The following is a 26,569-nucleotide window of genomic DNA, read 5'->3' on the forward strand; positions in this document are numbered from 1 at the left end:
GTCTAGGTTTATGAACCCTATACTTGAAACACGTGGTGCTTGATTCGACCTTGATCCTGGTCTTGGTTTCGACCTCAATCCTGGTCTTGGTTTCGACCTTAATCCTAGTCTTGATTTCGACCTCAATCTAGTTCATTTATAACCGTAATTTTCGGGTGTCAGTTCGAAGGATTTCGAGCAGAATTCACGACTTGAAATTCGACCTGAATCCTGGTCTTTTATACTCGTTATTTTCGGGTGTCTGTTCGAAGGATTTCGAGCAGAATTCACGACTTGAAATTCGACCTGAATTCTGGTCTTTTCGGGCTTCCATCTAATCCATTTTTGATTGGGCCTCTGTTTGGGCCTGATTTTCTTTTTGGGCCTTACATCTTTTAGGGCTTTGATTTGGGCTTTGTATTTTTCCAAATCCTAATTGGATTTGGGCCTTCCAATTCTTATTGGGCCTTGTATTTTTCCAAATCCTAATTGGATTTGGGCCTTCCAACTCTTATTGGGCCTCTTATTAATCGGGGATTAATATGTCAAAATACCCTGTTTAGAATTCTCTAGAATTCTCGGGAATTTTATTTAATTTCTCCCTTGGAATTTTCTGGAATGTTCCATTTTCTGGGCTTTCTCTTTGGGCCTCTATCCTTACTGGGCTTTTGTCCCTTCAACTTCACTTTTCCTCCTATATAAAGGAGTGAAGAGAGTCTACTTCTCCTCACTTTCTCATTTCAAAATTCTTCTTCTTTCTTCTTCTGTTAAGAATCTTAGAGCAATAACAGTAAGTCGGAGTATCAAAGCCTTTTTTAGGAGCATTTCTTCAGGTGAAATTTCGCCCTTTACTCCTTGTGCCTGTTTTTACATAGCGTGCACTTTTAAAATTATTTCTTTATGTGCCCTTTTTTCAGATGGCTGATAAGAAAATGACTCGTTTGGCCAAGATGAACGTGGCCAGAAAGTCCAACGAATTCCCTATTCGATCAAGGTACACTTCCTTGATCGATATGATCAACACCCAAGGCGACGAGTACCCGTCTGATGCGCATCTGGACGCGCACGACCATATTAGTGCCTTGCGGGATCCAAAAGAGCTGGAAAAGTTGAGCAGCTGTTTCAAAATCAAGGAACCTTTCAAACTGGTTCTTGCAGGTCCGGCCGATAGTGCCTGCCAGTGGAAAAAGGACGCATTATGCGTCTACAGGGATACTCTAAGGGCAGGTATCAGACTCCCCTTTCACCCGTTCATTCCTCTTTTGCTAGCTGATGTGGGCATCAGCCCTTGCCAACTCCCCCTAATTCTTGGAGCCTCATTCTGTGCTATTTGTCGCAATGCGCCAAGCACAATGTCCCCACTTCTGTTGCTGTCTTCAGAAAGATTTTTCAGTTCAAGAACAACCCTGATAAGAATCCGGGTTGGGTTTCTTTAAACCAGCGCCCTATTATTCCCCACATTGTGAACGGGAAGTCCATCCCTGACAACAACTTGGGGTGGAAGAAAGATTTTTTGTTCGTCGTTTGGGAGGGTAGCGATTGGAGCACCGTATTTCGATCGTCTTTTGGGCTTGCCGTTGATGGGAGCCCAAACGATATAACTTTGTCCGAGGAGGAGGCTAGAGCTTTCAACCTTCTGACGCAAGATAATGGGACTTCCCATTCTTGGGATCTTATCAGGGAGACCGTTCTTGTAGAACGCGGCCTTTCTCCCGTCCCTAAGAAAAGTAAGTTTTCTTCCTTATATATCTCTTTTTTATTTCCTTCATTTTCTATTTTGCTGATTCCTTTAACTTACTTATCTCATATGTTGCAGTGGCTGAGAAAATTGAGGAGGCTACAAAGCCTTAAGACCTGGAGACAACCAGGATGAAGCGTGCTGGAAAGGTCTTTAAAGACCCGTGCCTTGGGGATCACTTCCCGGAGTTCCTACTCCAAGCAATGAAACCAGGCGAAGAAGGCCCCAACCAAGTTTTGCACACCAAGCAGAAGCCAGGGTCTTACTTTCAACCTGCTTGGGGAATCCGGGGCAATGATTTAATTGTTGGCAGCACAACGCTTGCCAAGGAATGGTCTAAGCATTCCATCTCCCCGGTCGACTATCAAGACTTTGTCCTTCAACAGGACTTAGAGGGGAACGAGCTTTTTGGAGCTCAGGCTTTGGCGACGGTATGTCTTTTTCCTTTGCCCTTCATAGTTGCCTTTTGGATTTTCTCGTCTCATACTCTTGCTGTGTTTCTTGTAGGCGAACGCCCATTTTCAGGGGGCGATTCACCAAGCCAAGGCTTGGAAGGTTGGCCTGGAGGACGCGAACAAGAAGTTGGAGGAGGCCAACCAAAGAATAGAGGCCCTTGAAGCCCAACTTGCCTCTTTCACTTCTGACCTGGAAACGACCCGGGCCGAAAACGTTATCCTGAAGGCTCAAAAGGATAAAGCCTTTGACGGCTGGATGGACACTCAGGAGTTTAAGGATTTAATGGTGGAGCACGATGCCCTCCTACACCCAGTTAGCTATAAGCAAGGCTGGGATGCTGCTGTGGAGGCCATTCAGGATGAATTTCCAGAAATCTTCGAACAGTCCTCCTTCCCTTGCCCTGTGCGAGTTCCAGAACTTGGGGGTGTTACCGACAAGCTCGTTGACTGATCAAGGACGACCCGTCGAGGAGCCAAGGCTAAAAGGGGAAGGAGCTTGAGTCCAGCTCTTGAGAGGAGGAAGCTTCTTCTGAAGAGGAGTCTGAGCCCGTTGCAAAGAAGGTCAGGGTGGAAGAGCCTCCAAGGGTAGCTCCTCAGCAACCTGTATCTCCCGCAGCATCCAAAGCGTCCGAAGGTAGTTCTGATGGAACCTCTACAAGGACTTCCGAGGGGACGACTGAGACGTCCAAGGGGACGATTGAGACATCCGAGGAGACTTTGGATAGTGGTTCCGAAGAATCCTAGCCTTCCAAGGCCTAAGTTTTTTTATGTATTTCTTCTTTATTAGACAATATTTGAACTTCGTTTGTATCTTGTTACCCTTCGGGGTTATTTCATATGCTGCTTTTCTTATTCGCATCTTTCTCCTTTATCTTTCCAATACTTAATATGCATTTAAACTTGAACTAATTGGCCCTTTGAATTGTGCAACGTGCACTCTTATAAAAGAATCCTTGGAGTCTTCCTCTTTTCAATGATCAAAGCATGATTTTTTGTTAAAACCACACAAGGTATTATCACAACTTAAACATCCATAGGTTGAAATAATTTCAAATTCTTTAATATGAAGTCTAGTTTTCCAAGACCTTACATAGTATGGGTTCGACCCTTAACAATAATGACTCGACAATGTAAATTTTACTGGAATATAAAATCCTATGCAAGCAAAGCTTCAAGGTGCTTTTCAACCTACTTGTCATCCTGACAAGTGAGAATCGTATTCAGTTGCCCTACACATAGTAAACCTTCAGGTTTTGTGCATGCCAAGTTCTCGGGACTTCAAAACCATCCATTGTCTCCAGCTTGTAGGTTCCTCTACCTTGAACACTCTTGACTTTGTATGGCCCTTCCCAATTCGGGGCAAGCTTCCCTTTCTGTCCTACACCAGAAGCTTCTATCTTCCTCAAGACTAGGTCACCTTGTTTGAAAAACCTCTCTTTAACCCTTAGGTTGTAGTAGAATGAAACCTTTTTCCTGATATTCCACTATCTTCGCATGTGCTTCATCTCGCACTTCATCAATTAGATCCAGGGCTAACCTATGCCCTTCTTCATTTTCCTCAGCATTGAAGGCTTGAATCCTGGGGGAAGAATGTGATATCTCTACGGGAACATCTGCTTCTGCACCATATGCTAACATGAAAGGAGTTGCTCCAGTCGTGACTCTACAGGTAGTCCTATAGGCCCATAATATTGAAAGTATCTCATCCACCCAATTATTTCTTGATTTCTCGATCCTCTTCTTTAGTCAATCCAGGATTATTCGATTTGCTACCTCCGCTTGCCCATTGGCTTGCGGGTGAGCCACAGAGGTGAACCGTAACACAATTTCATTTTCTTCACAGTACTTCTTGAATTCCTCGTTGTTGAATTGTGTTCCATTGTCGGTGACTAGAATGCGGGGAATTCCATACCGGCACATACTATTTTCCCACAGGAATTGTGCAACCTGCTTAGTTGTGATTTTGGCCAAGGGTTTGGCTTCAATCCACTTGGTGAAATAATCAATGGCTACAATCAGAAACTTTCTTTGTGCCGTGGCCATGGGGAAAGACCCCGGAATATCCATTCCCCACATAGCAAAGGGGATGGGCGAGTTGATAGAGGTCAGCATCTCGGGGGGTTGTCTAACAACAGGTGCATGCTTCTGACAGCGGTCACACTTCTTCACATATTCTTTGGCATCAACCATCATTTCTGGCCAATAAAAGCCTAAACGGGTTATCTTATGAGCCAAGGCCCTGCCCCCCAAGTGTTGCCCACAAATACCTTCGTGCACTTCTTCAAGAGCCAAACGTACCTCATCGGGCCTGAGACACCTTAAGTAAGGAACCACGAAAGATCTTTTGTACATAATCCCATCTATCAAAGAGTACCTTAGTGCCCGAACAGCTAACTTTCGTGCTTCAGTTGCATCGCTTGGCAACCAATCGGTTTGAATGTGAGCCTTAATGGGATCAATCCATGACGTCCCCAGGCCTATAGGAGCCACAAGCTTAACATCTATGCTTAGTGTCTTCAAAACACGGAAGTACACACTTCCTGAACTTTCTTCAATCTCGGATGAAGCAAACTTTGATAATGCATCTGCCTTAGCATTTTCCTCCCTTGGAATGTGCTCAACATGGCATTCATTTCACAGCCCTTACTAGGCGGACATACTTAGCCATCGTATCATCCCTTGCCTCAAATTCTCCCTTTACCTGGGATATAATCAGCTTCGAGTCTCCACGGACCTTTAAGTTTTTGACTCTAAGTGTTCCAGCTAGGCCAAGACCAGCTATCAAAGCTTCATATTCTGCCTCATTGTTTGTGGTTGGGAAGTCTAGCTTCATAGTATACTCAATTAAGAACCCATCAGGGCTTTGTAAAACCAATCCTGCTCCATTGGAGTTTGTTTTTGATGCTCCATCAAAATAGAGAACCCAATATTCTTTCTCCTTATCATCCTTCTCTTTGTCCCCATTATCGACTCCCTTGTCTTGAGGTATGGTATCTTCCTGCCCCCCGACTTCTTGGTTGGGTATGGTACATTCCACCATGAAGTCAGCTAGTGCCTAGGCTTTTATTGCCGTTCGTGGCTTATACTTGAGATCGAACTCTCCCAGCTCTATTTCCCACTTAATCAATCTCCCACTTGCCTTGGGACTGTGAATGATATTTCTCAGGGGCTGATTTGTTAGCACCTCAATCTGATGAGCCTGAAAGTAAGGACGCAGCTTTCTCGAAGCCATTACCAAGGCTAAAGCAAATTTCTCAATAGTTGAATAATTTAACTCAGCACCATGTAGAATTTTGCTGACATAGTATACAGGTTTCTGGATTTTCAATTCCTCCTTAACCAACACAACGCTCAAAGCACTTTCTGAAACGGCTAAGTATAAGAATAAAACTTCATTCAAAGCTGGCTTGGCCAACAACGGGGCCTGGGCCATATACTTCTTTAACTCTTCAAATGCCTTCTGGTTTTCCTCATTCCATACAAAGTCCTTAATGTTCTTTAGTGACTTGAAGAATGACAAGCACTTGTCTCCTGACTTGGAGATGAATCGTCCTAGCGCAACAACCCTTCCTGTGAGCTTCTGAACATTCTTGACGGTTTTTGGTGGTTCCATGTCCAGGATTGCCTTTATTTTATCGGGGTTAGCCTCTATTCCTCTCTTGGAGACCATCAATCCCAAAAATTTTCTAGATCTTACTCCGAAAGCACATTTTGTAGGATTTAACATCATCTTGTGGTACCTCAGGACCTCAAAAGCTTCCCTCAAATGGGTTATATGATCAGTCTTTACTAGACTCTTGACTAACATGTCATCAACATAGACTTTTATAGTCTTACCAATAAGATCCTTAAAAATTTTATTTACCAACCTTTGATAGGTGGCTCCTGCATTCTTAAGACCAAATGCCATAACAAGATAACAATAAACACCAAAGTCAGTGATGAATGATACCTTTGGAATGTCATCCTTGTGTATCTTAATCTGATTGTATCCGCTAAATCCATCTATGAAACTCAGCATCTCATGCCCAGCAGTGGCATCAATTAAAGTATCAATCCTTGGCAACAGAAAACAGTCTTTAGGGCATGCATCATTCAGATCAGTGAAGTCTATACACATCCTCCACTTTCCATTAGCCTTCTTCACCATTACAGGGTTTTCTAACCATTCCGGAAATTGAATCTCCTCAATGAAACCAGCCTCTAAGAGCTTCTCTACTTCCTATTTTATAGCCTCTTGTCTTTCCGGGGAAAAGTTTCTTTTCTTTTGTTTCACTGTCTTCCGGCTTGGATCCACGTTTAACTTGTGAGTAATCAGCTCCGGGTCTATGCCTGGCATGTCAGCTGCTGACCATGCAAACACATCACTATTTTCTTGCAAAAATTTCACCAACTTCCCTCTAAGGGGCTCCTCTAATGTTGCTCCAATGAAAGTCATCCTCTCAGGATTCTCAGGGTCTAAAGGAATCGAAACCAAGTCTTCTGCTGGCTTTCCTCTCTTCTCATCATTTTCTCGGACATCCATATCTTCAATAGGAAAAACCTGCCCCCCGACTCCATCTGCCCTCAAAGAGGCCACATAACAGCTTCTAGCCATTTTTTGATCTCCTCTTTCTTCTCCAATCCCATCTCGAGTCGAAAACTTCATAACTGAATGATAAGAAGAAGGGACTGCCTTAAAGGCGTGTATCCCTGTTCTTCCCATGATAGCGTTGTAGGTCGAACTAGCCTTCACCACCACAAAGTCCAACATTTGAGTTGCTTGCCTTGGTTCTTGTCGTATGTTTATTGGCAACTTGATTATTCCTTCTACGGGGCATTCCACTCCTGCGAATCCATATATCAGCTTGTCGATTGGGGTCAATTGAGAGTCATTATATCCCATCCTTAAAAAGGTGTCATGGAGCAAAATATCCACTGAAGCACCATTATCAACAAGGACCCTTCTTACCGGGCTGTTCCCTATTATCGGGGTTATGACCAACGGGTCGTCATGGGGAAATTTCACACCCTCTAGATCAGAATCATCAAAAGATATTGTTACTCCTGTCCTGGCCCTCTTCGGGGCTTCCCCAACAATATGCATAACTTCTCGAGCATATGCTTTCCTAGAGTTCTTGGATGACCCAACAGCAGTTGGTCCTCCAAAAATTGTGTTGATCACAGGCCCTTGGGGGCGCGGTCCTCTGAAGATTGTATTTATCACCAGTCCCCTAGTTTGGGGATTTCGCCCCTGATCTTCTTGATCTCTCCTTCGGTCATCAAAGTTCCTTCTCACGTTGTTGCTTCTATCCCCTCCTTCTCCTGTATATTTGTTCAATCTTCCTTTTTGAATGAGGAACTCAATTTCATCTTTCAGTTGCCTACACTCATCGGTGTCATGACCAACATCTTTATAAAATCTGCAATACTTGCTCTTATCTAGCTTGGCAGGATCAGCCTTCAAGGGCTTAGGCCAACGAATATCTCTATCTTTCTCGATCTCCATCAAGATCTGGCTTCTAGGAGCATTCAGCTTAGCGTATTCAGTGAACTTTTGCCCAGGTCCTCCCTTCGTGGGTGTTGAATCAGAGTTTTGCTCGGTTCGAGGATACTTGTCTTTTACAATATACTCCAGATCAGTTTTCCGCTTCTTGCCTCCAGTGGGCTCATTATTTATTACGGTCTTCCTCATGCTTTCTTCAACCTTGATATACTTCCCTGCCCTATCCTGGAGCTGCAACATGCTTTCGGGGGGATGTTTGGCCAATGACATCTTAAAAAACTCATCTCTAGTTCCTTGTTGCAGTGCTATCATGGCTACCTTATCATCCAGGTCTGGGACTTTTAAAGCCTCCTTTGTGAAACAATTCAGGTAATCTCTCAAGGATTCCTTTGTTCCCTGCACAATGCTCATAAGAGATGCTGAACTTTTCTCATGAACTCTCCCACTGATGAATTGCTTAATAAAAGCCTGACTTAATTCTCTGAACGACCCAATAGAATTTGGGGGCAAGCGACTGTACCACCTTTGAGCCATACCCGACAGGGTTTGAGGAAATGCCCGACACTTGATAGCATCATTCACGGGCTGCAACAACAGTACATTAGAAAAGGTTCTAATATGATTAGCGGGATCTCCCGTGCCATCATAAGCTTTGATAGTTGGCATCTTGAACTTCCTTGAGATATGGGTATTCATTATTCCTTCAGTGAAGGGTGGAGTAGGATCATCAGGATCTCCAAGGGGAAGAAGATTGCTTGGATCAGCCCTTGGGACAACAACCCTTCTCTGCACCGGACCATCCAGGTCTATGATGGGAGGAGAATTTCTCCCTCTAGGAGGTGCTTGGGGTCTGGTAGTCTGGTGCGCCTCCAAGTCGCACCTCAGCCTTTGAATCTCAGCCTCATGAGCCCTGATCCTTTCCTGCACTTCTTGGGGATTCGCCCCTTGGGTGCTTGGAGGGCGTTGGCTTCCATCAGCCATCGGCTCTTTGCCAGCACGCCTCCTTCTTGGGGCCACTTCGTCATCCGAAGATTCGGAGTCTCTCTCAGTGTAAGGACCAGAAAATTCCCGATCCTCGGGGATAGGAGCCAAACCTCGTATGTAGGGGGCGTTTGCCCTCGTGCTTCACTTCACCCAGCATGTCCGCTTCCTCCAGCCTCGGGGTAAAGGGGCATCCCATAAGGGGGGTTAGTAGTAACAACGGTTAAATATTCCCGACGGGTCGAGAATTCACAGGTACATGTACTTGTTGAACTTAAGGATTCGTACCTTGAATAGCCGGTGGAATCGTCCCTTATGGCTGAGGTTGAGTTGCCCCTATCTGGGCTTCCCCTTGAGTAGATGCATAAGTTGAGTGAGGGGGTATCTCCACGGTTGACGAAATCACCTGGGCTGTCCCTGATGGTGTTCCTTCCTCCAGAGCTCTAATTGTTCTCCGTGTTCTCGCCATGGTTGTTGTTGTGTTTTCCCACAGACGGCGCCAAATATTATGGATAAAAAACTAAGGTTATTATTTGCTGTATTTATTTCTAAGGTTCGGGAGATCAAGGCCTTTAATGACTGCTCTCGTGTTTCGTAGCTTAACTCTGCCTTTACGAGATGCCTACGTATCTCTGTGAATTAGAGAATCAAGCCAAAAAACTTAGTTCTGATTTGTGGGGTGAGGCCCCTTATATAGATGCTGGTGGTCCTTGAATTGGACTTGATATAGGAGACTTGGTGAGCAAGTCTCATAATTAGAATGGACTTTGGAGTCCTAAATAGTAGGAAACTGATTCCTTATCCTTCTAGGTCCCTTTGAGGCTAATATGCAAGGATTTATATCCTTATCGGGACTCTTCTCAATAGCTGATTTTTCCTCTATTAATTAATTATGAAATTAATTAATATTCAGGATTTTCGGGCCTTCTTTGTTCCATCATGCCTGATCTGGTCCATCAGGCCTGATCAATGTGTTGACCTTTTTGGTCTGAATGTCATACATCTTCTTATTGGGCCTAACAGCCCAAATCATGTATAATTACTGTAATATATAATTACATAATCAGGATTTATTTATCCCTATCACATTCAATGACTAATTTTCAAACACATTAATAAGCCATATTTTTTCGAAAAATGCCTCCAAAGTTGATTGTTTCTTTCCTCCCCCAAAATGCATCTGATCCTTGATTTTGTGTAAAGCATGCACCACTTCTGGAATATTTTGATCATGTTGCAACAAGTAGTTTTTTATAGTGACAATAGCTTGAAAAGCTTCTCTTGAGGATACTTGTGGTATAGTTATGCTATCATCGGATTCAGGATCATTTGCCTCATCATTTAGTACAGCTTCAATGATTTCTTCGTCCGTAGGAGAATCCATAACCGCATTATTCTCTTCAGGATAGTTCAGAAGATGTTCAACATTCATCACATTTCTATAGTTCAATTTAGAAAGGAGTTTAGTTAAATCTTGGATCTCTTGTTCTAGCTGACCATCTTCTACTTCAGGAACATCAACTTCTTCTGATCGAATTTTACAGTGGCGAAAACAGTTTGCTATTATTTTTGTTGTCACATCAAAACTCCAAGCCATGGTAGCAAAATTAATAGCATCCAAAATATTTATTTTTTCAAGATTTGGTGAGTCAGCCTCAAGCATCTGCAAAATGCTAGAATAGAAATGACGTCGATAATGAACTTTGAATGCTCTAATAATCCCGACATCACATGGTTGAATTTTAGAAGTTGTGTTAGGGGGCAAAAATATAACTCCACATTTCTCAAGCCTTCAACAATCTTTGAATGTGCCGGACAATTGTCTACTAGCAAGAGAACCTTTCTACCATTCATTCTCTTGTCTAACCAATGGCAATATTCTTGAAAAAGCAAACCAGTCATCCAAGCTTTCTTATTAAATCAATACTCGCAATTAAGATTATTCATATTCACATTCTTAAAGCATCTAGGTTTTGCATACTTACCAATAACCCAAAGAGGCACTTTATTAGACCCATCACCGTTACAACAAACAACAATAGTGATTCTCTCCTTATCTTTCTTCCGCCCTTCAAGCTGCTTCGTGGCAAGTGAATGGTCAGCCTCCAACCGATAAAACAATCTGGTTTCATCCATATTGTATATATCTTTAAGGTTGAATTGGTCTAGTTTTGACCGTATCTCGGGTAAAGTATTTGCAATATCCTCCATGTTAACTGAACCACTCTCACCAAATCGTCGGTAAGACTTGATTGAACATCTTGCCTTAAAACGTTCGAGCCATCCACTAGAAAAGCTAAATTCTGAGTTTGTTTCTCCATACATTTTCTGCATAAACTCTTTTGCTTTACCCTGGATCATTTCTCCTGACATATTCACCTTCTCTTGTCTTTGAAGAAACCATTCATATAAAGCTTTCTCTAGTTCAGGATATTTAGCTGACTTGTGCCTCTTAACATTGCTATTTTTCATCTCATCAGACAAATATTCCGACGATCTTTTGAGAGTATTAATATTGTGGTTTGGCTAGTAACCAAATCAAAATTTTCTTTCACCCATACTTGCATATCTTTTTGGCTAATACTTGGATGCTCCTTCTTATGCTCACACATGGCTCTCCTTATCTGATCTGTTAAAGTAATTTTTGTTACTGGTTTTGCTTGCTCGTTGGAAGCCATTATAGTAGATTGAACACCAAAATAGTAATATGATTGTGTTATAAAGATACAGTGAGAATTTAGAATTATATATAACTTGGTATGAGGTATTGAGTAGACATCTTAATTCTAACTATCATGCATGTACACAGTAGTCTCAATACATGGTACGGTGCACTTTATCTACTCCATGTATGCATATACAACTAATCTATAATTCTAAAAATATGAATCTAATTAAAGTTTGCATAAAAGTTATAACTACCAGGTACATTTGAACTTAATATATACAAAATGATATAATTACAAAAAAAAGTCTAAAAATATCATCTAAATGAATTAGTATTCATTTATCGATAAATAAATATTATATTCATTAATCGATAAATAAATAATCTCGCCAAATGAATATTTTTTTTGGTCCCAAAGGTATTAATTTATCGAGGTTCTACTTTTAAAAAGTTACAATATTTACAAAAAAAAATTGAATTTGGATATTTTTCAAAAAAGGCCCTTAATATATTAAAATAAAAAGAGGTTTGGGGAGAAGGGGAGTATGTTTTTGCATAGGAAAAGAAATTTAGCAAATAAATTTCAAAGTTTGATGATACAAGAGATGATAGTACATTAAACTCGAGCATTTGAAAGATTTATATAATCTTGAAGTCAAACTTTAAACCTGATGAGACGGGGAAAGTCTTCGATAGGATAGTATGCGATTGCGAACCCAGTATGAAACATACAGTTTACAACTTACTTGTACTATCTATTATTAATCCAGTGTTTTAGGTTCGGTTTTTGGTAATCTTTTAAACACAAAACATGACACATACAGACTTGGTCTCATCTTAAAAACTGTATGTGCTTGGTAGGTTGCGCCGTTTGCTTTGTCTTTTTTCATACTTATACTACATACTACCACTCTTACTAATATTCATAAATTAATGGGCCCTTTATTCCACCGAATGTTTTAATGCTTCATGGTGGTAGTGAGGTGAGATACAAAACCAACTCCTTCAATTTTTCATCCTATTCTTCAACTCCAACCCCCATTTCTTGCTGTCTTGCATTTCATCCTCTTTTTTGAATTTTTTTCATCCTCTACCTACTTTATTATCCACCCATCTTGCTTGTTTTCAGTTTTATCCATCGGGTTTTTTTTTTGATTTTCGAGCTTTTCTTCAAAACTTCTTGAATTTTTAGTCTTTGTTTGTGATTCTTACAAGTTACTGTCAATTGGGCTTCTTGTTTGCTTTTTGCTTCCTGGGTTTCTCCTTGGCTTTTAGCAGGTTGGTTTAAGTTTTGTTCTGACTTTTTTCAGATTGAGTTTATGTAAATTGTAAAGTTTAGTCCTTTCATCTTTATTGAGCTATAATTCATCTAAGATTGTTTTTTTTAGGTTTTTTATATCAATTTTTAAATTTTAGTAGTGTTGATTGTTAAATTCGTTTTACATTTCTTGATAATTTTTGGGTTGTTTAGGAATTAGGACCTGATTGCTGAGACTTGGGCCTGGAATTGGAAGGTTAAGTGATGGCGCTTCATTGATTTTTTTTTCAATCTCGAGTTGCCTATCAATTAGATGGCGCATATGGATAGAGTGATTCAGCCACCCCTGGTATTTTGTTGGAACTTTGAATTTAACCCGTTTTATGCGTTATATTTCTAGTTATGTAGTTGGTGAACGAGCTTCGGAAGATTCTCTTGTATGTAAGTTTTAGCTGTGAGTTGCCTTGTTACAATTTATTTGTTGGTTTTTATGTGTATTAAGTATTTAAGTGTTGTTGGTTTAAATAGCGGTTTGAAATCTAACAAGGTCTATGATCCAAATAATTCCATCTTGATCTGTTGTGTCAATTACTTCTCTATGCATCTAAAGTTCATCTCTCTGTTTCATAAGGAATTCTAGTTCTAGGCTATGTTTGCTTGCATCGTGATGTTTATATTTTTTACACTCCAATGGCTTGTATTTATACCCTTGAATCAATTGATTACGAACAATAATCCAAAATGTGATTGTGAATTGGATGATGTTGTCAAAATGTGATTGTAAATAGGATGATGTTGTCATTTCTGGCGTAAATTTAGAACAAGTGATCATATCCATGGTCAATTCTGTGGAACTAATATAATCATTCCACTTCATTTTTTTCTTTTTGTAGTTTTGTAAATATCACCAAAACTGGTCCAGTGGTACTTCTTCCCTAAAAATGATAATATGCCGTGTTAGCTTGTCATTGAAATTCCTTATAAACAGTACTAACGTGAATGATACACATCTTTAGTGTTTTATGTCCTGTGATATTTCACAAGCCTATTAGTTTAAAAAGACTCGTGGTAACTTTCGATATATAAATTAAAAGTGGACTCGCAAAATGCAATGACTTGAATATATGTATTTTACAAGACTTAAGTTATCGTGAGTTTTATTTGAAGTTTGTTGGTGTTCATTTTCCAGTCATCTAATTGTTGCCTTTGATTTATGTACAAAGCAATTGTAAGCTTTAATTTAAACTATAGTTTGAGTGCTAAAAAATTCCAAAAGAAACATTAAACAGTGTGTAGCTCCAGAAAGCATGAAATTAGAGTTAATCTGATTGCGTTAAGTAGAGCTGGCAGACTGCTCTCTGATCATAAGTTACAAAAGGACACACAACCTGAAAATGCCCGGGGGGGGGGGGGGGGTTCTGAAATATAGCAATTTAACAGAAATGGTAGACTCCTTATATTTCTAGTACTATTATATTGTCCGAAACTGTACCACTGCCTGTTACGATTTTTTTTTGACATGTATGTATTTGAAAAGTATTATTGCACAAACAGTCTAGTCTCTTGTTTATGATTGTCATTGACCAGGAATTTTTAGTAGTATGGCATGGACAAGGCCTCAGTTGTTGAGTTTATTACTGTACATATATAGATGCTTGCATAAACATAGCAAGATTGATATGGTTGTTTTTTTTTGTCAAGTGTTGCATGTTGTAATATATAATCATATTTTTGATGTAGTGGTGGCTGTACAAAATTTACTTGAGATTTTTCCTTCAGTTTTGGTCCTTAACTAGAGCAATTCTTGATATCTCCTTGTCCATCATTGTTCAAAAGTTATCCCACAAAATACTGTAGGTCTCCGTAGTCGGACCAAATTCAGAGACTATCCATACTTCATTATCTTTAGTTAATGTTGCAAGTAAATGTCTGTGATGCACAAGCATATTTGAACCTCAAAGAAAAGAAGATTTGCAATAAACATGATCCTGTGAGTTCTCTTTTAAATTAGACATAATTAACTTATGTGTTCTAGAAATGCTTTCTTGCAGGTTGATACTACATGTTTCTGTAGAGTAGATGCAGGCCTCAAAACTGTTTCTGGTGCGAAGAAATTTGTTCCAGGATCAAAGCTCTGCCTTCAGCCTGACATTAAACCGTCAATTCATCCTACTAGACAGAGGCCAAGTCGGGGCGATAGAAATAGGAGCCAGTCGCCTCTGCTTCCTGGTCTTCCTGATGATCTTGCCATTGCATGCTTAATCCGTGTCCCAAGGATTGAGCATCGTAAGCTTCGTTTAGTCTGCAACAGATGGTACCGGCTTTTGGCTGGTAACTACTTTTACTCCCTCCGAAAAAATTTAGGTATTGCGGAAGAATGGATATACATCATGAAAAGGGACAAAGATGGGAAAATTGCATGGCATGCTTTTGACCCAACAAACCAGCTTTGGCAGCCTCTGCCCCCTGTTCCCAAAGAATACTCTGGAGCACTTGGGTTTGGATGTGCTGTTCTCAGTGGCTGCCACCTCTACCTCTTTGGCGGCAAAGACCCTGTCAAGGGATCGATGAGACGGGTCATCTTTTACAGTGCACGGACTAACAAATGGCACCGTGCTCGAGATATGCTCAGGCGGCGACACTTCTTTGGCTGTTGTGTTATAAACAACTGTTTGTATGTAGCAGGTGGGGAGAATGAGGGGGTGCACCGGTCTCTGAGATCTGCTGAAATATACGATCCACACAAGAATAGATGGTCATTCATTTCAGATATGAGTACAGCCATGGTGCCCTTCATTGGGGTAGTCTATGAAGGGAAGTGGTTTCTGAAAGGGCTCGGATCTCACAGACAGGTCCTGAGCGAGGTTTATCAGCCTGTAACTGATAAGTGGGATCCTGTTTATGATGGAATGGTTGCTGGCTGGAGGAACCCAAGCACATCTTTAAATGGGAAGCTGTATGCTTTGGAATGTAAAGATGGTTGTAAACTTAGGGTGTACGATGAAACAACAGATTCTTGGAGCAAGCATATTGATAGTAAGATGCATATAGGAAATTCAAAGGCTTTAGAAGCAGCAGCACTTGTCCCGCTCAATGGAAAACTATGCATTATCCGTAACAATATGAGTATTTCGATGGTTGATGTTTCAAAATCAGGTGACGCTACAGGAGCTACTGCGGAACATTTATGGGAAACTATAGCTGGCAAAAGTCAGTTCAAAACATTTGTCACTAATCTCTGGTCGAGCCTTGCTGGTCGGAGCCGCCTAAAAAGCCACATTGTTCACTGTCAAGTTCTTCAAGCATGATCATCGGTGTTGTAAATTTCTGGGATATCGTACCATTAAAGTGTACAATCTTTGATTGGGTATCCACATCTCTTGTTGCGATGATCTCTGAACAAGTTGGATGGTATAAATGCAGATGCATTATATGTATATATCAGACTGCTCATTTTTGAGTTGCTATAGGTTTCATCGAATGCTTAGGCAAACGAGGCCCACCGTATGTGTTAGAGATCATTGTGACAATATTTTTATATATGACATGTGACCTGTTCTGGTTGCTACTCTTGGCTCTTGCTCCAAGTTTATATAGGCGGATTTAATGTAACATAGTGAAGTGCTGCGGAGTACTCTGTTTTATTGGAGTTCTTAAAATTTATATATCTTCTTCAAGTAAAATGTAGTTTATATGTTATGCAAGTAAAATGTAGTTTGAAATATTGTAAAATATATTATTTTTCGAATGATGTTCTACAAATTTCATTATTTTATTAAAAATTTCGCAGATTGCATACATTTTATTTATAAGTAGAAAATTGCAAAATATATAATTTTACTAAACATGTTTAGTTTGCAGAATATTAATGTTCATTTTGCAAAACACACATGTTTAGTTGTAAAACATACATAATATACTTGTAAATGTATGATATTTGAATGATTTTTACTTAGGTGATGATATTTGTGAAAATATTTTACAAGATAACACGTTTTATAAATATTTTATTTGCAGAATATAGATGAAACCGGGGACTCGAATAAAAAGGTGGACTCCATAGAATTTTACTAGACCCGCGATATATATACTCTAATAGAAACCAATTTTAGAATAGAATCTAAAAATCAAATAATTTTCTTTTTAATTTCTTCGAAATATAATACATATGGTATGCAAATCGATCGTTGAGAGATGGAGAAAAATGGATAAAAATACAGTGAAGTCGGATTTTAAAAAAACTTATCGTTTGACGGGAAAAATCAAATTAAAAACAGATGGGAAAAGCTAACATTATGTGCAGGAGGGTGCAAATTAGTTAAGTGTAGTGCTTTTAGGGGACCATTAGATTAGATTGATTTAATAACTTAGATTAGTTTTTAATTTCTATTTTAAAATTAATTTCTATTTGGTTACTTACATATATATATGTATATATCATGTATAATGTAGTGGGTGAAGGACAAATTTAGCCTATTTTTACACAAAAATGACTAATTTCTGAGAAGTTGGTCAACTTTAGCCGATGGGATACCCAACTTCAGTGGAGTATTCACTTTATATGAGATACCCAACTTCAGTGGAGTAGCCCATATATGAAATACTCAAATACTAGTGGAGTATCTTATACAAATTGGGATACCCAACTGACAATGGAGTATTCAATCGGCTAAAATTGGCCACTTTTCAGAATGGCTATTTTGATTAATTTTTTACAAAAAGCGGCTATTTTTGTCATTTTTTCTCATAATGTAGTTATAAAGTTTGTTTATATGTTTTGTGTTAGTGCTGACTGCCTTAGTGTGTGGAAGATTGGCTGGTAGCTTGGCAATGAAGACCCGTTTAAATATATTCCAGAAGAGAAGTAATGTGTAAAATCATATGAGATTACATGAAAACTTACTTTTGTTCGGGCGAATAAACTCGTTTTGTTCAAGCTTTGAAGGGGTTTTAATGAGGCTAGAACTCAAAGAGAAACAAGCTGTAATAATTGAACCGCATTTTGCCAAGGTGAATAGGTTCAGTGGTGGATCCAGAAAGTTTCATACCAGGGGGCACAAAAATTTTGAACAAATATATTAACACCAATATATAAAACCAAATGTACTAGTTCAGTATGAAAAACATGGTTCATGGCTTAAACATACAATAATCACAACGCGACTCTTCTAGTCTTCATTTCTTGAAATTGTTTGATAATTTCTTCGGTCGAGACCTCTTCAAATATTTCCTTCTCAATGTAAGTAAATAAACAATCATTCAGTCAACGATCTCCCATTCGGTTTCGTAATGATTGTTTGACAATTTTCATTACTGAAAAAGCTCTCTCAACGGTAGCGGTAGCAACCGGCAAAGTTAAAGCCAACTGCAAAAGATTAAACACCAACGGATATACTAGATCTTTTTTGGTTTCAACCGTTTTCTGAGCAAGTCCATTGATACCATTCACCTCAATAAAATCTATATGACTTTTTACATCAAAGATATAATTGAGAAGTTGATTTTTTAGTATTATGAGATCAGGTGGAGAAAAATCAGCAGGGGATAGAACTCGGCAATCGGATGAGCAGAAAAACAATTTGATGGACTGAGACAAGACATACACAAAAGTAACTCTGTACTTACCTCGTTGAATCGAAAATTTAACTCAACAATTTGTGCATCAATCACAGTGTAGAACAAACTTGTTCGATAGTGGACGTCATTTGTAATTTGTTCTGCTCCACGTCGTGATCTCCCTCTAGGTACAAATACTTCCTCCATTCTTGGGATAGTTATCAAGTTTTTATTGCAAAATTCATATGTCTCTTCGAATAAACACTCCAAGCCATTTTCCCTCAAATTATGAAATTTGATCTTTGCTGCTTTGACGAGATCCATGGCATTCAAAAGGTCCTGGTCTTTCCTCTGCAAAGCTTGTGATAGTTCATTAGTTATACCTAAGACATTTTTCATCAGATGTAGTAAGAAACCAAATTCAAAACATTGAATAATATCTAGAAGATCATTTGCATTAGACCTTTGATTCGAAAGTGTGCCATAATTCTCTACATATTCAAGTAAATTAACCACAGAAGGATACATGCTAATCAGATTCACTATAACACCATAATGTGATCCCCATCTTGTATTAGCAGCTCGTTTTAGTGAAATTTCTTGATTTAAACCACGCCCGGTAGTAAGTTCACCACTATTAAGTTGTTCAACTACTTTTGCTAACTAACCGATCCTCTCGAAGAATATCTCTGCGTTTACAAGATCCCCCAACAATATTTGTCAAATTTGCAATACAATTAAAAAAAGATCCAAGTTTCTTGTGATTTTTTGCAACAACCACAAATGTTAACTGGAGTTGGTGTGCAAAGCAGTGAACAAAGTGGGCTGATTTATTTTCTGCTAGTAACAAACTTTTAAGTCCATTGAACTCTCCCATCATATTACTTGCCCCATCGTAACCTTGACCCCGTATCCTTGTTATGCTCAATCCATATGTTGCCAGTATTGACTCAATAGTTGCTTTAAGAGATACAGCAGTGGTGTCAGTCACATGTACAATACCAACAAACCTTTCAACAACACAGCCTCTTTTATCCATAAAACGTAAAACCACAGCCATTTATTCTTTATTTGATATATCACGAGCCTTATCAACTAATATAGAAAACACTCCATCACCGAGTTCTAAAGAAATTGCATTTGATGTTACAACTGCACAAGCATTGGTTATATCTTTCTGGATTGAGGGTGCAGTGAGTTTGTTATTTTCAGGAGCATTTTTAAACACGTCTTTTATGTCTGGACTATGACTTGTAAGAAACTTCAAAACTACAAGAAAGTTACCTCTATTTCTTGATGTCTCAGATACATCATGTCCTCGGAAAGCCAAGCCTTGAACTAAAAGAAGTTTGACACAATCAATGGCAGCGACTAATTGAATTCGGTAATTATGTTTTAGTTGATCTAACTGATTCACAATGGCAATATCAACATGTTGTTTTCGGTTCATAAGATCTTCACAAGCTTTCTGACATTGACTATGAATGCTATTATGCTTTCCAATGTGATCTCCTAATCTCTCCGGCATCTTCCAATTTCTATAGCCCTTATTGACAAATGTCTCATTATTTCCTCGAACGCCGCACTCATCTTTAAATAGGTAACAATATAAGCAAAATACAACATCTTTTTTTATGCTATATTTCAGCCAACTAGCATAATCTTTAAACCAAGAAACTCTAAACCTTCATTTTTTCTTTCCAAATAATGTAAATGGAAATACATGGCTAACGGGTTGGAATGGCCCTCTTAACAATATGTTCGTCGAATTTTATCTTTCTCATTCGGAGAAATTCCGTTGATAGGTTTTCTTAATCCCGGATCAACCTCAGTATCAGACACATTAACTTCAATAAGAGGAATTGCTGCTTTAGATTTATTGGATATATTAGCTTCCATAACTACTTCTACTTCTAAAATAATAGGATTATTAACTACTTCTACTTCTGGATCATTATCGGATGGTTAAAGTCTCTTATAAAATCTTTCCATGGATGATGACTGAAATAAATAGTGAAAATTTATCAATTAAACTATATTTAGCCTGTAGGAAGAGGAATTCACATTCACGAATTTGAGATTTTATTTAAGAAACTAGGTTTTTGAAATTCAAAATTGAAGTACACAAACAAAGTCACAAACTTAACAATTAACATATAATTCGGAAGCACAGAGAAACTTACATATGAATATATGATATCAAGATACTCTTCAATTTACAATATTTATCTTCTTCTTATTTTTAATTTTTAACCCCAAACAGTCAGACCCAAATTGATTTCCTGTGTTCACGTGTTTGCCCCAGAGACCTTATCTATTACTTTTTTAATAAAAGATACGGGGGCAAATACAGATTTCTATGTACACAAAAGTAAAAAAAAAATTAAAAAATTAAAATATTATATGGGCACGTGACCCCAGGGGCCTTTCTGTATATCCGCCTCTGAATAGGTTGATGCACAAAGTTTCAATGACCTGTAGCTGAGATAAGCGTGATGCAATCAGAGCTATCAAAACCTGATGCAGGTCTGAGCTAACCAAAATCAAATACATATATGATACTACTTATCAAAATCTAACGCAGAATGAAAGTTAAAGAAAAATCAATAGCTAATCCTTATAAGCACTTTTATACGAGAAATTCTTAAACACTTTTTAATTTACAAGATAATTCTTGAATGTACAAGAAATAATAGAAATTTTTTAAGGGTATTAATTTAAATAAAATTAAATCATATGTTATATCATAACATAACATTGGTTATATAGAGATAATAAACTCTAAAATAAAATAAAAATAAAAATAAATCATAATTAATATTAAATAATAATTAAAAATAATGTGATCATGCAATTTTGAGCATGTTAATACAAAGCATTCTTTTATTTTAGCATGATCATGCTCTCATCATAATCATTTTATCGTCTTCCTTGCTTGTAGATATTTTTTGGTTTTGGAAAGATTATGCAATCCGTCACCATGATCATGTTGTCCTCCATATCTTCCTTGCAGATCTTTTCCTGTCAAGTTTCTTTTCAAAACTTCGGGCCTCTTGTTACTTCCTTGCAAAACTTTTACTATCAAGTTTCTTTTCAAATTCTTAGTCCTCTTGTCTTACACTAGTCTCCTCCACTTCCGAAAAACTTGTTAGAAAATGTGGGTATTACACCCCACATTGTCGAGTCATTTTGAGACGCGCTTGAGTGGTTGGTTGTTGCGTGTATGCAACGAGTGACGCTTGGAATGTGTTCTCCTTCACGAGAGTTTTCCGAGACACTTTGAATCACTGAAAATGATTAAGGGATGAGTGAGATATGATTATCCAAAGATGGTCCCTTAAGAGTGGAAAATGAGTTATAAAACCTTAAGTCCCACACTGAAAAGGAAAAGAGATTTTCTTAGCTTTATATAGCAACACACATATGTAGTGTTCACTTGTGTTGTCTATGTGTTGCTCCATCACCTACGCGAGCGCACAGGGGGTGCAAATTGTGGGCTTTCGAGGGGAAAACCGAGGCTTGCAAAGCATTCGAGCTTACCCGCGTGTGTGATACACGAATGTAGCAGAAAATTGGCCCGGATAACGCCAGACTAGTTTTGCTAATTTTTATTTTCCACTGGGCCTGAGCTCAAATAAATTGACTTATGTTTTTATTTTTGTGTCGGTCGAATTAATTAATTAATTATAATTAATTGACCACCGACCTACCGACCTAATTAATTAAGCGTTTTAATTAATTATGGTAATTATGTAACGCACAAGTTTTTCCTCCCTATATAAACACCTCCAGGGTGTTAGGGTTAAACACACAAATACACAACCGTTCCTAAACACCTACCCTCTAACCCGTGATAGTTTCTTGCTCGCTTTCAAACTTGCTGAGAGTGCCGACCTTCGGCGTCACCACTGCAATCCGTTTTAGCCTCGGAGGCTTTTTGCTCGCACAATACGGTGAGGTCTAATAAACTTTAAGGAGACTGTTAGATATATTTGATAATATCATGGCTAATATGATTTATGTTTAGTTTTCAGATCTTACTTAACAGGACAAATCAGTACTTAACTGGGAATCAGTACTTATACTGGAAGTCAGGATTTAAGGATATCAGTACTTATATTATCAGGAGATAATCATCAGAAGTTGGATATCAGAACTTAAGTGTTGAAGGACGATCAGATAAGGATAGTAGCTGATTAAAGGAAAGAAGATCGAGATAAACATAAGAAGAGATATACATGAAGAAGGAGTTCCGTGAAGAATGGAATACTTGGAAGAAAAGATATCTGATTGATATATTTTAGGAAGCAGAATTATATTCCATATCAATTAGCGATTATCTTGTAACTGTGTAATATATAAACACAGACATAGGGTTTACACTATAAGTGTTATTATATTCAAGAAGATTATTCATTGTAACCCTAGCAGCTCTCGTGATAATTGTTCATCACTGAGAGGTAACAGTTCCATACTGTAACAGAGTTTATTGTTTCAATAAAGTTTGTTTTCTGTTACTTAAGATATTAAAGCTCGATTTGATTGTATTTTACACTGTATTCACCCCCTCTACAGTGTGTGTGACCTAACAAGTGGTATCAGAGCCTATCTGTTAACACACATACAGTTAAAGATCCAAACACAATCATGTCTAACACAGAAACTCCAACTAAGCCTACCAAAACTGAAGAACCTCCAAAGACACAAATCCAAAGTCGGTATGAAACCATCAGAGTTCCCATACTGAGACCATCTGAATATGCCATATGGAAGGTGAGGATGACCATGTTTCTGGAAGCTACAGATCCAGAATATCTTGATAGAATCAAGGAAGGGCCTCACAAACCAACCAAGCTCGCTGTTGCAGTTGCAGGTGAGGCAACAAAGACTGTACCAAAGGAAAAGAGTGATTATACTGCTGAATATATCGCATCAATTGCTAAGGATGCTAAGGTACGACACTTACTGCATAGTGCCATTGATAATGTAATGTCAAACAGGTTAATTAACTGCAAGACTGCTAAAGAGATATGGGATGCTCTGGAAACAAGGTGTCAGGGAACTGATACGATTAAAAAGAACAGGAAGACAATACTCACTCAAGAGTATGAACACTTTGACTCAAAGGCTAATGAATCATTGACTGATTTATATGATAGATTTGTCAAACTCTTGAATGATCTGTCACTGGTTAATAAGGAGTATGATCTTGAAGATTCAAACCTTAAATTCCTGTTAGCTCTTCCTGAATGTTGGGATTTGAAGGCAACAACAATAAGAGACAATTACAATCTTGATGAAACAACTCTTGATGAAATTTATGGAATGCTTAAGACTCATGAACTTGAGATGGAACAAAGAAGCAAGAGGAAAGGAGGAAAGTCAAGGACAGTTGCTCTTAAGGCTGAAGAAGAATCCCCCAAGGCAGCTACCTCAAGGAAAGACAAGGGTAAAGCTCTTTTCACAAAGTCTGATACTGAGTCATCAAGTTCTGAAAGTGATGATGACTCAGATTCTGAAAGCTTGCTTGAGACTGATGCTGAAGAGGAGATGATGAAGCTGTGTGCTCTTATGGTGAAAGGGATCACAAAGATTGCATACAGGAAGTTCATGAAGGGAAAGAAGTTTCCCAGGAAAGGCATAAGTTCTGATAAGAAGAATTTCAGAAGATCTGAAGGCAGAGGAGGAAAGTCTGATAGAGGAGATTATACCAATGTCAAATGCTATAACTGTGGGGAGAAAGGCCACATATCTCCTGATTACAAGAAGGTAAAGGGTGACAAAGGCAAGGCTCTTGTCACAAAGCAGAAAAGCTGGACAGACACCTCAGACTCTAAAAGTGAGGAGAACTATGCGTTGATGGCAAATGCTGATAAAGAAAGTGCTGAGAGCAGTTCTGAAGCTGCTGAAACAAAGGTACCTCAGACTACTTATGCTTTTCATACTGATGATATTAATGAGTTGAGAAGATATCTTAAAACCATGTTTGTTAGTTATAGAGATCAAACTTTAACATGTGAAAGATTAACTTCTGAAAATCTTGCTTTTAAGAAAAGAAATGATTTCTTAGAAAAAGAGTTAGTTATGTTCCATCAAACTCAGAAGGATAGAGATGATGCTTTTTATGTTAAAGATGAAGTGCTAAAAATGAATGAATCTCTAAAAACTGAGTTAGAAAAGGAAAGAGAGATAATCAGGACTTGGACTAACTCTGGCAGAACAACTCAAAATTTGCTAAGTAGTGAAAATTGGAAAGAGGGCTTAGGTTATGGAGAAGATAAGAATGATAAAGGAACTGTAGAAATTAAGCCTGTTGTTAAGCAAAAGCCAAAGTTAAAACCTGTTAAGTTTGTAACTGTAAAGTCTGATAATGATAAATCAGAAGTTAGAGAGGGATTAACTTCTAACAAACTAAAACAGGAAAAGACAGCTGAAGTAAACATAGGCTTAATGACTAAGAATCAGCTTAAGCATAAGCTGAAAGATGTTAAGAATGTAAACAAGGTAAAATCACCTAGGAAAAATAGGAATGGAAAGGAAGGTGTGAATTAAAGCAATGATTATAAACCTGTTCCTGATGCTCCTAGGAAAACATGTCATAACTGTGGAAGTTCTAACCATCTAGCTTCTTTTTGCAGGAAGAATAAGAACATTAACTTCTTATCTTCAAAATCAGGAGTTAAGAGTCAGTCTGTTAGATATAAACCACAGAATCCTTGTTTTCATTGTGGTAGTTTATGGCATTCCATTTATACTTGTAAGGAATATCATAGCTTGTACTATGATTATTATCAATTAAAACCTTCTTTGAAGAAAGTTTCCATTGTTCCTTCTAGTGTAAATTCTGATTCAAAGTCTGATAGTGTAAGTTCTGATAAGAAAAATGTTAACATAAACTCTGATGCTAAATCCGCTGTAAATGTTAACAAACTTGATAAGGCCAAAGGATCCAAGCAAGTCTGGGTCCTTAAAACTAATCATTAGTGGTCTTTGTGATTGCAGGGCAACAGGAAAAATATTCTAGTTCTGGACAGTGGATGTTCAGGACATATGACTGGAAATAAAGCCCTGCTATCAGACTTTATGGAGAAAGCTGGCCCAAGTGTTTCTTATGGAGATGACAACATTGGAAAAACATTGGGATATGGCAATATCAATCTTGGGAATGTCATCATTAAAGTTGTAGCTCTGGTCTCAGGACTTAAACATAATCTGCTGAGTATAAGTCAAATCTGTGACAGAGGTTATCATGTTGATTTCTTTGAAGAACACTGTGAAGTTGTGAGTAAATCCAAAGGCAAAGTTGTTCTAAAAGGATACAGGTGTGGTAACATTTATGAAGCTAAGCTTTCAACAAGTACTGATGGTTCTGCAATCTGTCTGATGAGTAAAGCATCAATTGAAGAAAGATGGAATTGGCACAAGAAACTCTCTCATTTAAATTTCAACAATATAAATGAGCTGGTCAAGAAAGATCTTGTGAGAGGACTGACAAAGTCAGTATTTGCTCCTGATGGCCTTTGTGATTCTTGTCAGAAGGCCAAACAAAGAAAATCTTCATTCAAGAGCAAGAATGAATCATCAATTCTTAAGCCTTATCATCTACTACATGTTGATCTATTTGCTCCAGTAAATGTCATGTCTATTGCAAAGAAGAAATATGCATTGGTCATAGTGGATGAGTTCACTAGATACACATGGGTGTATTTCTTGCACACAAAAAGTGAAACTGCATCTATCTTGATTGATCATGTCAAACATCTGGATAAATTGGTCAAAGATTCTGTGAAAACAATAAGGAATGATAATGGCACTGAGTTCAAGAATTTGATAATGGAAGAGTTCTGCAAAAACCATGGAATTAAGCAGGAATTTTCTGCTCCTGGAACTCCACAGCAAAATGGAGTTGTTGAAAGGAAGAATAAAACTCTCATTGATGCTGCACGTACAATGCTTGAAGAAGCAAAGCTTCCAACCTATTTCTGGGCTGAAGCTGTGCAGACTGCTTGTTTTACTCAAAATGCAACACTCATTAACAAGCAAGGAAAAACACCATATGAGATGGTGAAGAAAAAGAAGCTAAATCTGAAGTACTTTCATGTATTTGGATGCAAGTGTTTTGTTCTCAAGACTCGTCCTGAACAGCTATCCAAGTTTGATCTAAAAGCTGATGAAGGAATCTTTGTTGGATATCCACTTTCCACAAAAGCCTTCAGAGTCTATAATTTGAGAACAAAAGTGGTCATGGAATCTATCAATGCCTCTTTTGATGACAAGAAGATTACTGGTCTTGAAGATTTTATTGACCATGATTAGCTGAGATTTGAAAATGAAGACTCAAATTCTGATACTAAAAATCCTGACAGTCTAAGTCCTGATACTGTAAACTCTGATGGATTAAACTCTGATGTTATTGAAACTGTGGTGACTACACCAAAGGAAGATGCAC

At 38.4% G+C, this 26,569-nt stretch overlaps 5 protein-coding genes across 5 annotated transcripts; 1 reads left to right on the forward strand and 4 right to left on the reverse strand.

Moving 5' to 3' along the window:
- Positions 1-9,734: 9,734 nt before the first annotated feature.
- Positions 9,735-10,235, reverse strand: LOC141719280 (uncharacterized). Its single transcript, XM_074521657.1, has one exon. The coding sequence runs from the start codon at positions 10,233-10,235 to the stop codon at positions 9,735-9,737; it is 501 nt and encodes a 166-aa protein (XP_074377758.1).
- Positions 10,236-10,558: 323 nt separating this feature from the next.
- On the reverse strand, positions 10,559-11,110 carry LOC141719282 (CENP-B homolog protein 2-like). Its single transcript, XM_074521658.1, has one exon. It carries the CDS (start codon positions 11,108-11,110, stop codon positions 10,559-10,561), a length of 552 nt encoding a protein of 183 aa, XP_074377759.1.
- Positions 11,111-11,995: 885 nt separating this feature from the next.
- On the forward strand, positions 11,996-16,346 carry LOC141720555 (F-box/kelch-repeat protein At1g55270-like). The gene is made up of 3 exons (XM_074523030.1): positions 11,996-12,584; positions 12,778-12,913; positions 14,616-16,346. Exons 2-3 carry the CDS (start codon positions 12,878-12,880, stop codon positions 15,870-15,872), a joined length of 1,293 nt encoding a protein of 430 aa, XP_074379131.1. The 5' UTR covers positions 11,996-12,584; positions 12,778-12,877; the 3' UTR covers positions 15,873-16,346.
- Positions 16,347-17,827: 1,481 nt separating this feature from the next.
- LOC141719283 (uncharacterized) lies at positions 17,828-19,180 on the reverse strand. The gene is made up of 3 exons (XM_074521659.1): positions 18,789-19,180; positions 18,190-18,649; positions 17,828-17,929 (listed from the first exon to the last, which is right to left on the reverse strand). The coding sequence occupies exons 1-3, from the start codon at positions 19,178-19,180 to the stop codon at positions 17,828-17,830; spliced, it is 954 nt and encodes a 317-aa protein (XP_074377760.1).
- LOC141719284 (uncharacterized) lies at positions 19,181-20,019 on the reverse strand. The gene is made up of 2 exons (XM_074521660.1): positions 19,875-20,019; positions 19,181-19,710 (listed from the first exon to the last, which is right to left on the reverse strand). The coding sequence occupies exons 1-2, from the start codon at positions 20,017-20,019 to the stop codon at positions 19,181-19,183; spliced, it is 675 nt and encodes a 224-aa protein (XP_074377761.1).
- Between the last annotated feature and the right edge of the window lie 6,550 nt (positions 20,020-26,569).

Source organism: Apium graveolens, chromosome 4, assembly GCF_009905375.1.
Source record: "Apium graveolens cultivar Ventura chromosome 4, ASM990537v1, whole genome shotgun sequence".
Taxonomy (NCBI): Eukaryota; Viridiplantae; Streptophyta; class Magnoliopsida; order Apiales; family Apiaceae; genus Apium; species Apium graveolens.

Bases quoted from the DNA above. Each gene is read 5' to 3' on its own strand.
- LOC141719280 (XM_074521657.1), bottom strand. From the start codon at position 10,235: ATGGCTTGGAGTTTTGATGTGACAACAAAAATAATAGCAAACTGTTTT.
- LOC141719282 (XM_074521658.1), bottom strand. From the start codon at position 11,110: ATGAAAAATAGCAATGTTAAGAGGCACAAGTCAGCTAAATATCCTGAA.
- LOC141720555 (XM_074523030.1), top strand. From the start codon at position 12,878: ATGGCGCATATGGATAGAGTGATTCAGCCACCCCTG. The intron at 12,914-14,615 runs GTATTTTGTTGG...GCTTTCTTGCAG, and splicing joins GAGTGATTCAGCCACCCCTG to GTTGATACTACATGTTTCTG.
- LOC141719283 (XM_074521659.1), bottom strand. From the start codon at position 19,180: ATGGCTGTGGTTTTACGTTTTATGGATAAAAGAGGCTGTGTTGTTGAA. The intron at 18,650-18,788 runs GTTAGTTAGCAA...GAATCTGATTAG, and splicing joins GATATTCTTCGAGAGGATCG to CATGTATCCTTCTGTGGTTA. The intron at 17,930-18,189 runs GTAAGTACAGAG...AATCTTTTGCAG, and splicing joins TAAATTTTCGATTCAACGAG to TTGGCTTTAACTTTGCCGGT.
- LOC141719284 (XM_074521660.1), bottom strand. From the start codon at position 20,019: ATGGAAGCTAATATATCCAATAAATCTAAAGCAGCAATTCCTCTTATT. The intron at 19,711-19,874 runs GTTAAGAGGGCC...ACCTATTTAAAG, and splicing joins TAAAATTCGACGAACATATT to ATGAGTGCGGCGTTCGAGGA.